General features: G+C 28.9%; 2 protein-coding genes across 2 annotated transcripts; one reads left to right on the top strand and one right to left on the bottom strand.

The window, feature by feature from the left end:
• The first annotated feature begins 213 nt into the window (after positions 1 to 213).
• LOC113387567 (glycerol-3-phosphate acyltransferase 3-like) lies at positions 214 to 12,635 on the top strand. The gene is made up of 8 exons (XM_026624905.1): positions 214 to 454; positions 9,508 to 9,783; positions 10,768 to 11,013; positions 11,187 to 11,423; positions 11,507 to 11,622; positions 11,742 to 11,882; positions 12,052 to 12,261; positions 12,530 to 12,635. Exons 1-8 carry the CDS (start codon positions 218 to 220, stop codon positions 12,615 to 12,617), a joined length of 1,551 nt encoding a protein of 516 aa, XP_026480690.1. The 5' UTR covers positions 214 to 217; the 3' UTR covers positions 12,618 to 12,635.
• Positions 12,636 to 12,781: 146 nt separating this feature from the next.
• On the bottom strand, positions 12,782 to 16,194 carry LOC113387688 (regulator of MON1-CCZ1 complex-like). Its single transcript, XM_026625050.1, is given in 12 exon segments — positions 12,782 to 12,855; positions 13,145 to 13,349; positions 13,652 to 13,845; positions 14,018 to 14,223; positions 14,323 to 14,581; positions 14,677 to 14,833; positions 14,892 to 15,112; positions 15,188 to 15,223; positions 15,226 to 15,348; positions 15,423 to 15,647; positions 15,728 to 15,818; positions 15,887 to 16,194. Coding segments are annotated over 12 exon segments (1,899 nt in total). The 5' UTR covers positions 16,013 to 16,194; the 3' UTR covers positions 12,782 to 12,799.
• Positions 16,195 to 18,187: the final 1,993 nt, after the last annotated feature.

Below are 18,187 nucleotides of genomic sequence, written 5' to 3'. Positions count from 1 at the left end.
CATTAGCTCTCTGTTTAAATGTACTCACAAAGTCCGGCGTACAGTTGGGTCATTGTAAAAAGCCTGCGTTCAAATCAGTACTACTCCTAAACTCATGCTGTGATATCTAAACTAACACGAATTGATGACTGACTTTTTTACTACTATTAATTCATAATATATTAAATAAAATTAAAATAAGTTATATTAAAAATTAAATTAATTTTAATAGTGAAAAATGGGTCTGTTCGACATAGACCTCGGTGAACTGTATCACAAAATTTTACGGAAACATTTTAATGTGACTAGTTTGCAATGTGAAATGATATTGACGACAACATTGTTGTTAGTACTTGCATGTTCCTTTTTTATGTTCCCTGCACTGTTTGTTAGTTCTGTTGTATTTTTGGCAGTTGTTGGACAACAGCTAGGTGTCAGAAGGTTGTATGTGAGCCTTTTGTTGCAACTATTTGAGGTAAGATAAAGAATATATGTATCTATCTGGCTACAGAACACATGCTCTGAAATTTATAAAATATAATATAAATATACAATATGAACCTTTTAACCAAACCATCAATTCGATAGATTTATTGATGCGCACGCACATGTTGCGTGAGATCGTTGTCTCCTTTCTTGCACTTTACAATAAAATTTTGAACTGTAATTATTTCACACAGAAATAGTGTTATTTAGTTAAAACCTGTTTGATTATTACCTTTTGAATTTTGGTACGGTTGTCGTCGATTAGTGTTCAAAGAAAATATCGTTTTCTGTCAAAAATAGATTATTTCAGTTCTAATATTATTTTTCAAATGATAATAAAGATTTATGTATATCATATCAATATTGGGGAAATTTTTTTTTTTCTTTCCACATTTCAATATTGTCTTTTAAATTCTGAGTGATTCTGTTATCTTCATAAACAGAAAAAATGCACTTTCTTGCAATATTTTTAACTTCCTTTAATCACTCATAAATTAATTAAGTTTTTATTGATTAAGTCGATTATTTACACATATCGGGAAGTCCATGTAACTTGCCTCAAGGCAAAATACCAATGCCAACTAGTTAATACAAATATTTTAATACACAATTTTATATTTTGAAACTTTTATAAACAACTTATTTGATATCAAATAAATCGTCACCTCGAAAGTAATCCGAAATTAATAAAAGTAATGCACATGCATGCTTATTTAACCATGTTTTTGAAGCAATTTAACCATTTTTATGAAAATATAAATAATAAATAGATACTGGGAAAATATTTACAACATAAAACCACTTTCAACAAATCACCATTGAGTGGAAATTAAAATATTAGATGCAAATTTCTGCACTCTAAATTATATTATACGGTATGATTTGATTATACCTCTAAGAGTTGGTCACTTCATAAAAAAATGGCTAAATTGATTGAAATTCTGCACAAAAAATGGAAATGATATTAAAAATCGGAATATTACTTTCATATCGTCATATTCATTTAAATCATTACTTCAGTCCAAATTCAATACCAACAACTATAATTATATATAAGAAAAGAAGGCAATTAGTGCAAATTGTTAGTGATTTTTGTTATGATACAATATTAAACTTAAACTTTATATGGCATAAATTGTTGAAAATTGATAAAGTTATGATTAAAACTCAACATGATACTTTTGAACTAACGTTTTCAATATCAAAATTAATTCAATTCATTTAAATTATCACAACAAGGTCAAGAGTAATGTTTCTCTTTTATATAAACGCGTATCTATTATATCGATAATCATACATTACAAAATGATATGAAAATATCTTAAGTAATAATTATTTTGCAAAATAACTAATATATATATGTATATATAAACATTTTTTTTTGTTTTTTTTTAACCAGACCTCAATACTCCCAAGAACCCCTAACTAAATTTTCCAAATATTAGTCGGTTATTACATGGCTTTTTGTAAGGCAACCTAATTGGACTATTCAAAAATAAAAATAACTGGTAGGGCATGGCATCATGCCTTAAGGCTAATTGCCGGAACTTCCTTTGCTGCCTTTGCCAAAAACTAATCAGCACGTCTCCCCATCAATAGGAATCGAATGTTTTGTGGATCATTCAAATCGGTTGATCCGTGTTCTCGAAATCGTCGACAAAAATTGTATCCGCACATCCGCACCTCACACACACACACATACACGCATACATCCATTTAGTATAAGCATGCCAAAATGTTTATAAAAATCTTTGAAACGTAAAGATATATAAAAAATTTCGTTTTCAATTTTTTTGCGATCACTATAACTTATCCTAGCAAGACAAACGGAGGGAATTTAAACATCAAACGATCCATTGTTAATAAAACCATTAGTATTTAAATATTGATAACACAAAATAGGTGTGAGAAAATTTTCCAAATATTATTTCCGCCTCATTATTAAACAAATCTTTAATCGATAGTCATATCTTTAGTAATGTTGATTCATAACACCGGTAAAGTTTTGATTTATTGAATTCTATGAATTGTCACGTTTATATATCCGCGCACGAATGGTATTGGCAACTTAATAAATGCCTTGGTTTCTTGAATGATTGGTGTTAAGGCCTTTGACCTTTTTGTTATTATAGTTAAAAAAAATATTAATTTAGTATTTTGGGCACCTTATTTAAGCAGATATTTATTTATTATCTAACATTCTATCACAGAGTTAAAGTGCAGGTACGACATAAGTAAACTTGTACGAACTGCAATCGTTTTTTGTAAACAACTCATCAACAGGTTCTATTGCATGACTTGCATATATATAATTGAATTAATAATAACTAACGCAATTTGCAAAATCATTTACATCATTTTGTAGAGTGTTTTTTCATCTTTTACAACTTTTTCAAGTTCAATAATATTTCATGATAATATGAAATTGCATACGTTACATATACTATTGCTAATACTCAATAAAAAATTGCGCAGACTTTATTAGACTATTAGTTGAAAGAAATCTTCATAAAAGACTTAATCCTTTCCACTCGCTAATTGCGGAATTACTACGTATTTTGCCGCCGGAGCGCCGGCATCCGAGTGGAAAGGGTTAAAATGCTTAGTGAAATCAAGAGCGATTGCAAGATCTTCAATATTTTTAATTTTTTTAATAATTTTTAGTTTCTAAGCATAAGAATGATTTAGCAATAATTATTATTTGTTAGGAAGTAATTATACAGAATCAAATAATCATCAACTTCTAATGTTTATGTAAGATGTTACTGAAAAAAAACGGCACAAAAAAGTTAATAATTAATAAGAAGTGTTAATAATCCGAATTATTCGTTAATACACTGATAACAATTTTAAAGCTTGCAAATGATTGAAATCTATTTTATAATCGAATTAAGTAATCTTAAAAATTACTATTTAGCTAAAAAGCGATCGTTACAAAATGATATCGAACATTTATAAATAAAATATTTCAAAATAATTTGATTAGAGAAGTCGCGTGGCAGTATATGATTTATATTTTAAACGACATTTCTTATCATTTTGTTATGTAATTAAGATATTTAAGGTCGTTAGCACTCCAATTATTTACAGAAATCAATATCAATAATTATCCTATGGAAATTAGCATTGGAAATAAGCAAAGTGTTGCACAAACGTAATTTTATTGGAATAAATTTATAATTACGATTTAGATTCTGGAGATTTTGTAAGAATAAAATAATGTGATAATATTACACTTTTTTTCATTTTCAGTATTATTGAATTGATCAAGTATATATTAGTAGAAAGAATTTTATGATTTTTTCTTAAATGCTTAAGTATTTAAACGTGTTTTGATTTTTATTGTATAATCAATTGAAAATTATTATCTAATAAATGATTAAAATTGATAAGCATAATATCAACTATATATAAAAGAAGTTAAATATATATATTTTCAGTAAAAACGTTAATTTTAATCTACTTGTGGTTTTATTAAAAAAGATCCGAGTTAGCGAAAGTTTCAAAAAATATTTTTATTAAAGTTTTATTGTCTATCCCTGACTTTTTATTCAAAATTCAATTGATTTTAAATTATCGATGAAATTTTTGTTAAGTATTTGAATCTAAAATGTTGTTGCTGCCTAATAATCTAATTTTTTTAAGTCATAATTTGGAATCAATAAGAATTTTTTTCAAAATTGCATTAAAATTTAAGGCACACTTTATATTTTAAACCTCCCAGTAAACCACAAACGTCACATAAAGTTAAAGTAACGTACCACAGAAGAAACGTTGTTATGTTTTTTATGGTTACGTTAATAAAACGTAAATGTTACGTTTAATTATAACTTTTAAACGTTAATGCATGGTTTTCTTCATAACGTAACCGTTCAGTTACACTGTTTTGTAAGTTTAACATACAAAATGGACGGTGCGGTACAGCTGTTTCACAAAACTGTCAAAAAGATAGGTTACGTGTTCTACTCTTTTATGTATGCGAGACTCTATGCACGAAAATACAATTGAAAGTTATTCGTGACTCTATATATTTTACTTTTCTGTCTATGACTAATGACTCTAATGGACGCTTCATATTGAAGATCTTTTGACAAGCAAATTATTTCATTCTTTTGAAGCATTTATTTAATCATTATTTATATGATTAATGTTTTATATGATTAATGTAGAACGTATTAGTTATGCAGTGTGCAGTTAAAATGTTTAAAATGGAGTCGATCAAGGTAAGTATAAATATAAAACATGTGTAAATTATTTTAATTTATATATTATTATAATATTGATTTTTTTTTCAGTATATAGTTGGACCTTAATGGAAATTTTATTCGCGTATTTTGTTATTTGTAGATGTTTTCATCAAATGTATGTTTATCAAATAATAATTAAATTCTACAAATCATAACCTCAATGATTATTGCAATGTTGAGTCAAAAGGTTAGTAAAAATGAGATATACAGATACAAATTTAATATTTGTAGCCCCTTCAGTAACAATAATATAGTTCGGCTAAACAGGAGCAAAAACTAATACAATGGTTTTCAATTGAAGAAATATAATGACTCAGAACATAATAAAGATATGAATAAAGAGCTCAAATAAAGAATATGAATGCAAAGTTAGAATGTAAAATAATAATCCACCATCATCACGAAAAAATGATTTGAAGAAGAATAAAATTTTTTACAGCATTAAATGATGACACTCGTGTCATGTGTCATGGAATTGGTATACCCCATTATGATAGTTAGAGATGATTAGATGATTTAGTATTAATTTTTTATGATTTAGTTTTAGCAAAAATATGATTTAAAAGTTGGTGGATGAAATTCGGCTGAACTGACAAGAAACAATTAAGACAATATTTGAGCAATACGTTCATAAAGGAATTAGCTGCACTTTGTTCTTAATAAATAATGAAAGTAAATAGAGGTAATTAGAAGTATTGTTACAATTTATATTAATAATCACAATATTTCCAAATCATTACCTTCTATTGTTTTTACTTCAGCAAAAATATATTTAAAAATTCAGAGACTAAAATCTTCTTTATTGTCTAAAGTGTAATTCGAGGAAGAATTAATATGTTTTTGGTATTGTTGAAAGGACTGCCTAGCTGTCAATAACTTGAAAATAATGAATATTTTTAGAGGTAATGTTACAAAAAATTTAAATCAATATTATCAATAAACAATTTGTAGAAATTGTTTCTAACCTGTTTGGTTCTGTTTTAGATACATTTACAAACAGAAAGCAGTGAAATGGTTTCAATTTGATAAACAAAGGTTGCCAAGAATTTTACACAAGACTTATTTTCAATGGTTAAAATTTTATAATCAAAATAAAACAGTTAATTCCATCCTGTTAAATAGAAATTTGTTAGAATTGTTATTTTTGTTTTAGATTAATCAAATTTTTAAAATCCAAATTTATATTCTGTAGTTTTGTAATTTTAAGTATATGTTATGTAAATTTTGTAAATTCTTAATTAAAATATGAAATAAAATTAATATAAAAAATGGTTTTTATATTTACAGCAAATTCTATTAAATTTTTAAGTTACATCAAAGACACCTACACGTTAATTTAGTAATTTAGAAACGTAACAAAAACGAAACCGTTTCGTTTTCGCGCAATTTGGAAACGTTACAAAAACGAAACCGTTACGTTTTCGCGTAACAAAACAGGCCGTTACGTTTTTGAGGCGGAAATAGATACGTTTGTGTGCCTCCTAGGTTACGTAACCGCTATGTTTCACGTACAACCTGTTACGTTCTATTAACGTTTTCATTACGTTTTGTGGTTTACTGGGCTGTAAGTTACAGGCTGTAACTGTAATAATTACTAAAAAGCTAACTCATAGATTCAAAAATAACAATAAAAAATGCATTAATAAAACATATATTTGTCTTTAATTAAAATTACTGAAAGTATGACCTTAAATTAATTATTATTACTTTACTATAAAAAAGTTTATTCAGCCTTGTTAGACCTATAGGTGTACCTCTACTTTTTTATAGTGCATTAATTCATAGGGTCATTAACATTATTTTATGATCTTATTATCTTTTTTGAGATATATATGCCTTTATTTTGTTATCAAACAACGTGGAATCATTTTTTAGATTATATTAATAAAAATCGATTCAAAGTACACGTTGATTGTTGAACACTATATAATATCGACTTTGAACCTTTGAAAAAATTGAATCGTCATTTTATCTTTGAATAACTCTAACGAACCTAAAAAAAATTTCGAGCATATATGCAACTCATAAGTCCAAAGTTAAATTTAAGAAGAATCTAATTAGATTCAAATTAGCTTCTAATAAGATCTTATAAGTACAATGGTTTAAGTTACATATGGTTTAAGTCAGTTAATAATAAAAATGATAAAAAGTCAGTTTTTAAGTATTATTTGTAGATGTATAACGGAAAAAAATATTAAATTTCGTAAATTTTGTTAGAGCATTGTGGGCATTCGTCAAAATTAAAATTAATTAATTAATAAAACGTGTCCTTGGCTCTTAATTAAATTTGGTTAAAAAAGTTGTACTAAAATATAAAAAGTGATCGCGCAGTACTATATTGAGATATTTATTATTACACTGATTGCAAAAATATTTACATAGCAACTAATTCCGCAACAAAAAAATCTTGATAATATTTTTTTAAGATTAAACTGCGTTGTAAATGACATTTGCGATATGCTTGATAATATATAAAATAAAATTAATTTGATAATTAAAATTTATTTTTAATAATTCGTGATGATTTGATCAGAACAAAATTATTAAACCCATTAAAGTAGCCAGGCTGTCATATTAATATTATTTAATAATTTTAATCATTTTAATTTTAATAATAATTGTAGGTTTAATAAAATTAAATTATATATAATACTTCGTTTGCAGTATAGTGTCAGATAAATATGATTCATGCGAAATATATGTAAAAATAAAAAAAATTACATATAAAGGCAATTACATAATTTAGGGCAAAACCTTTAATTAATAACATGTTTTTGATAACATTAACTCATTAAAACTCAGAGAAAAAAGTCGAACTAATAAAAAAGAGTTCTTAACTAATTGAGAATGCTATTTTCATATTTATTTTATACCTTAATATTATATTTAAAAAACGTATCCCAAACGGCATTTTATCTTGTGGCATGTTGTATGATTTTCCCAATAACAGTAAATAATCGATTTAACTAGCTGTAAGTGGAATTCTGTCTTAAGGCAATTAGGGCATCGTGCTTTAAGGCAAATTGCTGGAACTTCCCGTACCAAAAATTATTATTTTTTTAAAAACGATTAACATGTTTGAAAAAAATTTAATCAAAAAAAAATAGATTTGAGAAACTACAAATTTGACAAAAAATTACTTTTTTTTGAAAAAAAAAATTATATGAAAAAAAAAAAATTTTTTTTTGGATACAAAAAATTTTTTTGAAAAAATGTTTTCTTCATTTGACATATTTTGGAAATTCTGAACTTTTTTTCAAAGCAATCGCACTGCTTGAACTGCATAGAGACGAAATATCAAAGCGCGCATGTGCCGCGCCGCCGTCCAACGCATAAGCATTGGTACGGAACCCATAAAAATGTAAAAAAAAACAATATACTTATTGTTAAAATCTCTATAAAATATCTGATAATTTGATGTGCATATGTCTAATGATAATTTTTAACTGCCAAATGGCATTATTTTTTACATTTTTTATTAGATCTCCGAAACCGCTAGACCTACCTCCATGAAAATTTGATCAATTCTACATCTTGTCAATACAAGTAAAATGTTTTTTGAATTATTCAAATCGGACGCTCCGTTCTCTTAAAAACGGAGGTACCGTTCGTGGCACTTTTTGCCCCGTATCTTTGGAACGGCTAGACCTGCCTTTGTCAAAAACTAATCAGCACGTCTCCTTATCAATACGAATCGAATGTTTTTTGAATTATTCAAATCGGTTGATCCGTGTTCCCGAAATCGTCGACGAAAATTTGTATCCGCACATACATACACACACATACATACATACATACATACATACATACATACATACATACATACATACATACACACACACACACACACACACACATACATCCATTTTTTCTAAGGTATGCCAAAATGTTCAGAAGGTTTTGAAACGTCGAGAAATGCAAAAATTTTCATTTTCGATTTTTTTGCGATTACTATAACTTACCCTACGGGAAGTTAATCAATAATATTTTTTTGGTTTCTATATGATCTACCTATCTACCTGTTTATCTGTCTACCAGTCCACCTGTCTCTTAACTACATTTATTCCGTCTACCTGTTTACGTACTAGTGCACTTGTCTACCGGCCCACCTGTTTATTTGTCTACATGTTTACTTATCTACCTACTTACTTTTCTACCTGCCTACCTGTCTACATGTTCACCTATCTACCTGCCAACTTATTCACATGTTTTTCTGTCTACTACATGTTTACCTTTTGATCTGTCGCGAAGTTAAAAACATTTTATTTTTATTAGAAAGTTTAAAAAAAATCTTGTGTATCTATTAATGATTTTCAATGTTGTATTTTTTGCTAAGTTATTTGATTACTTGTATCAAATCTTATAACATTTATTTTTAAGTTTTTATTTGAATTACAATAGTCAGAATCATGACAGTCAGTATCATGAAGACATTTAGTGATAAAATTGTTTTGTTTTTAACAAATGACTGTTTACAAAGCCTTGTTTATATTAAATCAAGTCGTTTAATATATTTGAATAGTATTATTTTACTTTCTATCATTTTGCAGCAACGAAAGGCGATTTTGCAAAGATTATGTATTTCAATGTGATTTGTAATTTCAAGTAAAAATCCGATATCATACTGCTTGATATCAAGCTGACCGAAACGGGATCGTACACGAAACTAGTGGTTGCTAATCCATGCTCCTCAAAACTTTTTCTTACTATTCTATCCTTAGTTTTGACTTATATAATATATGGATTTTAATCCATTATTGGAATGAAAATTTATTAAATTTCTTTTTCCTTTCAGTTTGGTCGAGTTAACATCGAAAGTTCTGAACGGAGTAAACATTATGCGTCATATTATGAAGTCGAAGAAAACGAATCGACTTCGGAAACAGTAGATTCAACTACTACGACTTCAACTGAAACACGTAAAGATGAAATTAATGATGATGCCAAGTCTCCTAAAGCTGATTTTATAAATGGATTTAACAACAATGGTATGAACGTCATCAAACGAGACACAGTATTGCTTCCGGCCAGAATCAAAAGACAAGCCAGTCGTCATCTACCAGGAGATGATGTAAGTGGTTAATTGGAAATTAAATAAGTTGGTGAAATTGTCATCTTGGTTATATTGCTATTTATTGATTTTATTGATCGTGAACATCAAGTGCTCGAATTAATATCAATTTTTACATATGTAGCGGTCCACAACTTTTTACTCAAAGTTATCCTTCTGTCTCTTTAATTTTTACTTAAGGTTAATTGAATTTTCCAAGAGAAAACAAAAAATGTCTGGACAAATAACCTTTGCTTCCAATTGAATATTATTACTGATGTAGTAAAAATCTTTTCACAATCTGATATTTTCCCGAATTAGTAGTAAGTGCATTTTGCCTTAAGGCAAGTTCAGCATTTTGATCAGAATCTCTTAAGAGCGCGGAGCTATTCCAAACTTTAATGAATTTTTGTAATTCAACCTCTATCATAGGCCTATATTATTTTAGTTTGTTATTTCAGATTACGAAATCTATCGCCATACAAAGTTCCATCGAAAAATTACCAAAGATTTAGATCTTACCAAAAACTAATGAGCGTGATTCATAACCAATATTTTTAGAATAGTTTTTGAATTTTTAAAATTCATTCAGGTATGTAAGCTAAAATGCGGATGAATAATTTTATACTTTTCTACTAATTACAAAGAAATGGCTTGACCGATCGTCGCGCAAAACTGATAAACGCTAGTCCTTATCGAGTTACATCGAAATTTTGAAATCGGTCCAGACGTTTTTTTGAGAAAACGACGAAGGCCCAAAATCGGTGCACCCACACATATACCTTTTCCAAATTTGGTCTCATTCAATTCAGAATCACATGAAACGTCGAGCAAACATAAAAATAAAAAATCAGACGATAAATCTGGCAATAGCACAAACTTTTCCTTAGGGAAGTTTAATTTCTGGACTAATTCTTCTGTCCAATTGATGTTATTCCTACTATGACAAAAAATAGTGTTCCACACTTGGAAATACTTTAAAAAATAATATATTTTATATTTTAGGACTTCATCAATGAATCAGGAATCGAAAGATGTTTGAACTATTTGAAATCAGGGATGGAAAGTATTATCGAAGATGAAGTGACATCAAGATTTGAAGCAGAAGAACTTAAGAATTGGAACTTTCTTACACGCACTAATCGCCGCTACGAATTTATCAGCTGGAAATTAACTATTCTTTGGTTTATAGGATGTATAGTTAGATATCTAATTTTGTTCCCATTGAGAATGATCATTTTCTTAACCGGGGTAAATAGTTAATGATATTATATCCCTATATTGAAAATCTAATCAAAGCTTAACATAAGAATGTATTATCGATTGATTGTAATTTTGTTAAAAGTCTTTATCAAATTTTTTATATCTTCACTGTTCTGGAGTATTTCATTTTTTACTAGATTTTTCGCTGATTTATTTTTCAGGTACTTTGGACAGTAGTCGCGTTCATGTTGATCAGTTGTTTGCCAAATGGAAGTTTCAAACGTTGGCTGAACGATTTGGCATTCAAAACTACTTTCAGAATATTTGCCAGAGCTTTGTCATCGGTATTGACTTTTCACAATATTGAATATAGACCGAAACGAGGAGGATTTTGTGTGGCTAACCACACAACGCCTATAGATGTAGTAATGCTCTCAACTGAAACTTGCTTTTCCTTGGTAAGATATGTTCCTTTTTGTGCAAACACAAAATTACCACTAACAATTATTACTTAATTATTAGAAATATTTTCCATTTACAGATAGGGCAAAAACATGGTGGTTTTTTCGGACTGATACAGCAATCTTTAGCTGCTGCTTCGCCTCACATATGGTTTGAAAGAGCGGAGCAAAAAGATAGAAACGCAGTAGCTTCAAGGTAAAAAAAATATTATAATATAAAAAATTCCTCCTCCTAAACAATAAGTTGATTTAATTATTTGCTAATCATTTTTTGTGTGTATGTATTATTAAAGTATGAATTTAATTCCTTTGCAGATTGAGACAACATGTGGCAAATCCAAAAAATCCTTCTATTCTAATTTTTCCAGAAGGCACTTGCATCAATAATACCTCTGTAATGCAATTCAAAAAAGGAACTTTTGAAGTCGATGGCACAATTTATCCAGTGGCAATGAAGTAAGATTGTATGCATTTTAATATACCACCTTGCCAACTCATCCATATACATCATTAGATAATAACAATAATTAACTTGCTTGCTTACTTTTACATCATATTTTCTATTAATAGAAAACAATTTCCAAAGATGACTGAAAGTCTATAGTTTTTCATATACATTTTTCAGATATGATCCAAAATTTGGAGATGCATTCTGGAATAGTTCAAAGTATTCCTTGCTCATGTATATTTTCATGATGATGTCTTCTTGGGCCATTGTTTGTGATATTTGGTATATGCCACCAATGTGCCGAGAAGATGGAGAATCAGCAATAGCATTTGCAAACAGAGTAAAGCATGCAATAGCTGAGCAAGGAGGGCTCGTTGATTTGGAATGGTTTGTATTTGTTTTTACGTAATCAAACTTCTCTTTATTCAAATACTATTATACTGCTTTCAAATAACATATTCAAATAATTTATTAATGTGGCCTATAATTAGAATGTTACACAGAATTTTGAATAAAATTAAATGTGCAGAAATGCTCCATAGAAAAAAGAGCTTTAAAGCAAATAAATTAGTTATTGTTGAATTATATTTATGACAATTTAACTTCAGGTGAAGATAAATGTTAAAATTGTTATCATGTATTTATTTTATTTCAGGGACGGTCAGCTGAAACGAGGAAAACCCAAAAAAGAACTTAAAGAGAAACAACAAGAAATTTTCAGTCAAAGATTAAAAAATTTATAATATACTCATATACATCACTTAATTTATTTGTTTACTAGATCTCATTCCATTAGATTTATATTTCATATTTATGTATAAATGTATATATATATACATAAATATTTCTGTATATAAGAATTTTTTAAATTGTCTATACATATTGTATATATTAAATAGATTACTCTAGTTATTTTATAAAAATATTATTGTGTAGGAAATAATGTATTATAATGTTTAACGAATGTATCACAATGATCACCTAGAAAAGAAATTTAGTTGTAATTAAATTGAAATTTACAGATCATGAATATTTAATTTTTCGTTTATAGTCATTAATATTAATTTAGGATCATAGACTTCGCATACTATAAAGAATATTTAATAAGAAAATTAATTAAGCAATTATATTTGTTTTTCAAAATTCATTTAATCACTGCTAGATATTATGTGTAAAATGTATAATTAATCATATTATATAAAAAAGCATTTTAGTTTGGTCTTTCAAAGCTATTAAAAAAATTCAATATATATTTCAAATATGTACTCACTTTTAGAAAATGCTGAAGATCCAGTCAGTTTTATATTTCGCTGTACAAAAAAATCATAAACTGCATAAAAAACTAGGGCATCTCCAGTATTTTGAGCACTTTGAAGAAATTTACGAGCTGATATTGAGTCTGTTCCTTGAACATTTCGTGCTAATCTTAAGGCTTCTAAAACTTCACCTTCACTAAATAATACTTCTAATAGTTCCTGAATAAAAATCACATTTTATTAATACATGAATAATAATACTGAGAAAACATACTTCATATTTTAAATTATAGCTGAATAGGATGATATTTTTGTACAATTAGAATGAAAAAATAATAATTATTATTATTATATTAACAATAACATAATCATCATATTGATCATAATGATCAATGTAAAATATATTTTTTGTTTAAAATATAGTGTATTGAGAATTTTAGGAAGATAAAACTGTGATACATTATTCTCTTAATGTATATCATATGGACATCAAATATTAAATCAATAATCATATTAATTACCTCATGTGCATTTAATCTAGCCAACATATCTTTGGCTATTTGCCTTGCTGCGGGATACAAGTGAGATAATGAAACAAGCATACAAGCCAAAGGTTTGCTATCTGCTAATACTCCATATTGCAGCAATTGTTGTAGTGTGCTAAATTTTTCTTTCCTCATTAATGTTGTAATGAGTAATTCGGTTAAAGCATGACCTGGAAAAAAATCCACTTTTAATCATGTGAAATGAAACCCCGCAAAATTAATATTAAGGTGGTAATTAACCTGGCACACAAAGGTTCAGGGGTACGAGCCGCCAAAGAAGCAATTTGTTTCTTAGAAATATGAGCAAAATATGTATATTCTTATTGCTTATTAGCAACTTACCTGCGGGAATTGAGTGTTCCGTCAGACTTTTGAGATAACAAATCAACACCCAACCAATATGAGGTGCATCTTGTAAGCCTTGCAAAACATGACTGTACATATCATGTTGCGCAAGCATTACTCTGGGCATTGCATGTTTCATCGGTACCGGCTTCACAGAAGCCACAGTGGCAGTTTGTGATTGTAATTCAGAATCTAACCACCCTCTGTAAGATTTACAAATTTGGTCAATTTCAAAGAATATATTTATTTTATAAATGAAATTAAATTAAATTTTCTTTCTGTGCATTTTTATAAACACTTACTTATACACTTTGTTCAATGTCGTGAAGACTTCACTTATTGTAGGCAATAAAGTACTAGCATCTGTTTCATTTAACAACTGCTTTAACATTTTAACGAGCCATGATTTGCCATTAGTCCGATTCAATAGTATTTCACATAATATAACTCTGTCAACAACCAGTTTGCACAAAGCTGATAAATTTAATGATATGCACCAAAAGCATCCTAATCTCGCATCAATTACAACATCTGGCTGAAATACAACCCATGTTGCTGAATCTGTAATAATAAATAATTGATACATTGATTATAATTTCTATAAATAATATGTAAAATTAACTTTTAAAAATTTCAAAATAAATATGGGAACTTACACAAGTCGCAATTAATTGTTGGTGATTCCAAACTATTATGCTTCAATAGACATGGTTTAATAGAACGAGCAGGAGCCAGAGGCAAATGATAAGTGACTCCACTATTTGTTGATTCACCATGTAAATATATGTCAAAAAGCAGAGATGTTTTGGAAGCCTTCAAATAGTTGTTTGCTATAGTTATTGATATATTTTTTATATATCTCATAAACTACCTGATGATGCACAACAATCAAATCATCAACTACATTTACAGCAAAACGACCAGACAGTCCTAACTGCAATACATATCTCTTTCTTGGAGATGGTGAGTCTAAAGTATATATTTGTACTTCTGCAGACTTTTCTGGATTATGACGTAAGATTAGTGCATAAACAGAGCCATATAGTTGAGCCAATGTTACATCTCTTTCCATTACACTTCGACCAGGTTCCACTTGAAAATTTTACCAATCATTTTAAAACAATAGATTTTCATGATATTAAAAAAATACTTTACACTCATACAAACTTTCAAGTCTTGGTAATTTAGTCATAGTCCCAGGTTAAATTGCACCGGTTGAAGAAATAATCCTGGACTGCTAGCCAACAATGCGATTCCTTTCGATGAGCTCCAAGTGAACCATTGCACAGATGTAGCCAATGTTTTAATAAGTTTAAGCGAATGTTTTTCTAATGAAAATAAAAATTGAAAATAAATTCATTTTGATCTTTGATCAATTCAATCTTATTTGATCTGAATTAACCTGGAGTAATAATATGCAACTCAATGCCTTGATCAGTTATAACAGCAATTTCATTATGGCAAATCCATATAAATCCTACAATTATGGATTTTGCTTTACAATTCAATGAATACTCAAGTGGATCAAGTGTTGAATTAACAAAATTCATAAATTCAACAGTTGTATTTGTTCGTTGCACAGCTAAGATTTTTCTATCAGGTGAGAATTTTATGGAGATAACAGGACCTATAAAAAGAAATATCTAAAAATGTATATGACTATAAACAACCTAGTAAACAGGCACTTTAACAAGAAAAGGTAAGCACCCTTATCCTCCATCCTGAAGCTGATGTTTTCATCTTCATCAGGCCCTTTGACAACTACTCCTGTAACACCTCCAGATCGTATGGCAAACACCTGTATATGTATATTATTAAATAAAATATTTCTTATGAGAGTGGGTTATAGAGATAAAAATTAAAAACCTGTCTGTTAGAATCATCAAAGAAAACATTGGTCAACTGGCTAACTGCTTCAAATCTAATTGGGTTATTGGTAAGTTGTAAATAATATTCATCATCATGAAGTGTTTCTTTCATTTGTATACTCATTGCAGCTATTATATTCTCCAATAGGGATTATATATAAACATTAATATTTGAGAAAAGGTTAATGCTTTTTATTTAACTGTCATCATGATAAATACTAGTACACTCTGAGCTCATCATACAACGAATGCAATCCAGTATGTAAAACTGTCATTTTAATCAATTCAGATAAGGTGAAAAGTGAACATTTGTATTATATTATATTCTAAGTAAGTGAATTCTTAACATGTTTCTCACGAAGTCTTGATTTTTATTTTTCTAGTTATCAAATCGATTATTGCACAATAAAGTACGTTAAATAAAATGTTGTAAACCTCTAAATCTGTTTTGATTTTGACAGCTTCATCATTTTTTTCTTATGTTGGCAGTGTTTTATTGACGCAGATTGTAGCTGCTAAAAAGACAGCCATTTTGAATTCACTTCTCAAAGTACATAGTTGAAAATTCAGTGGGGGCTCGCAAGGATAAGGGTGCTCCCGTTGTAAACAAGTGTATAATATTGATTACTTGTGTGCCGTTCTTTTCTGATCGTACGTTTCAGTGTAAAGTTTGTGTTAATCAGTGTAATAAACATGACTTCTGGATCACGTCACAGAGATCGTGATAGCAAAGATAGAGATCGTGGACGAGATCGTGACAGGGATCGAGATAGAGACAGAGATCGAGACCGTGATCGTGATCGTGACCGTGATCGCGGACGCGATTCGTGATAGAGGACCGGGACAGAGAACGTGATCGCGATCGTGTGTGATCGTGATCGAAGACACGACACGCCGCGATCGAAAAAGGTATGAAAAGGACCTCATTGTGCTAGCATATTCTTCTAGTATTATGTCACTTAATCATATTATTTCCTTATCAGGTCGAGAAGTCGAGATCGCCATGATCGCCGCAGGGATCGCAGGAGCAGAGACAGGCACACAAGCAGAGATCGGGACACAAGAAGCAGAGATAAAGAGACGAGTAATATCTTGGAACCTAGTCTTCAATATTCTATTTTAGAAAATATAATTGGAGCTACTACTCTAGAACACTTTACAGGTTTATTAACGGATCAGCAGATAACCAAATGAGTGGTAATGGATTAGGAGGTAATATATTTCATCCAAAATATTTTATTTACCTAATATGTTTACCTTTAGATACTTTTAGTATGTTCTCAAGTTGAATAAATATATCAGTAAAAATGAGCTTTGTGATTAATATGTGAATTGTTCTCTTTTTAGCTCCCATGTTGAAACTGCGGAAGAGGCAAGGGCTAGAAGGAAACGATCACGTTGGGGCGGTGGTGAACATGATAAAAACATTCATTCCTGGTATGCCTACAATCTTACCTCCTACTCTGTCCAAGGAACAGCAGGAAGCATATCTAAGTAAGTAATCAGTTCCTATATTAAGTTCACTACGTAGATTTCATACTTTAGATATTAAAAAAAAAAAAAAAAAAACTATAAAATTGGCTAATTAATAGGTACATCAGGTAAATGAGCCAATCTAGATTAAATAATAAATATCAATTTTAATCTTTTAACTAATTATTGCTTACAGAATACAGATTAGTTTAACTTCAGTACCAGGTTTTGTAGAATTTAAATATGTTTTGAAATTGATTTGAAATGATTACATGCATTTTAAAGATGCCATAAAATTTTTATATCTATTTTGGGGCATTTGCCCTCTTTTAACCCCTTCATTTACAGTTCAGCTGCAAATCGAAGAAGTCAGTCGCAAGCTTCGCTCTGGTGATCTAGGCATTCCAGCAAATGTTGAAGAAAGGTTTGGAAGTCAACTCCTCTATTCTTAAGCTTACAAGAAACAATCATCTGCAATAAATTACACATAATATGAGAAGACATTAAAAATACCTCAATAATCAAATACAAAAAATATTCTCATTATTTTTTTAATATTATCTTTTATTACTTAAGTTTTTTATACACATTAAGAACCAACTGAGTTTGATAGACTTATAGTAAATGTGATTTTTCAGTTTTGAATTGGCACACCTTTTATTTAACATAAATTTATTTTTTTGCACTTACATTAATCACCTTGCATCAAACAGAGCACCAATAAGAACTCGTAACAAAACAAGAGATATTTTTGTTATCAATATTTTTAATTATTTGTGAAATATTATACACTATGTTTGAATATTGAGGCCGTACTATGTGTAAA

The sequence above is a fragment of the Ctenocephalides felis genome, unplaced genomic scaffold, assembly GCF_003426905.1.
Source record: "Ctenocephalides felis isolate EL2017-DRISC unplaced genomic scaffold, ASM342690v1 CF-g0.4_SCAFFOLD_03572, whole genome shotgun sequence".
Taxonomy (NCBI): Eukaryota; Metazoa; Arthropoda; class Insecta; order Siphonaptera; family Pulicidae; genus Ctenocephalides; species Ctenocephalides felis.
This window is presented reverse-complemented; position numbering and strand designations above follow the sequence as displayed.

What these genes read in the sequence shown, in the direction of transcription:
- LOC113387567 (XM_026624905.1), top strand. Translation starts at nt 218, where the DNA reads ATGGGTCTGTTCGACATAGACCTCGGTGAACTGTATCACAAAATTTTA. An exon ending in CTGAAACTTGCTTTTCCTTG is followed by an intron (nt 11,424 to 11,506) that starts GTAAGATATGTT and finishes TTCCATTTACAG; the next exon opens with ATAGGGCAAAAACATGGTGG. An exon ending in ATTTATCCAGTGGCAATGAA is followed by an intron (nt 11,883 to 12,051) that starts GTAAGATTGTAT and finishes TACATTTTTCAG; the next exon opens with ATATGATCCAAAATTTGGAG.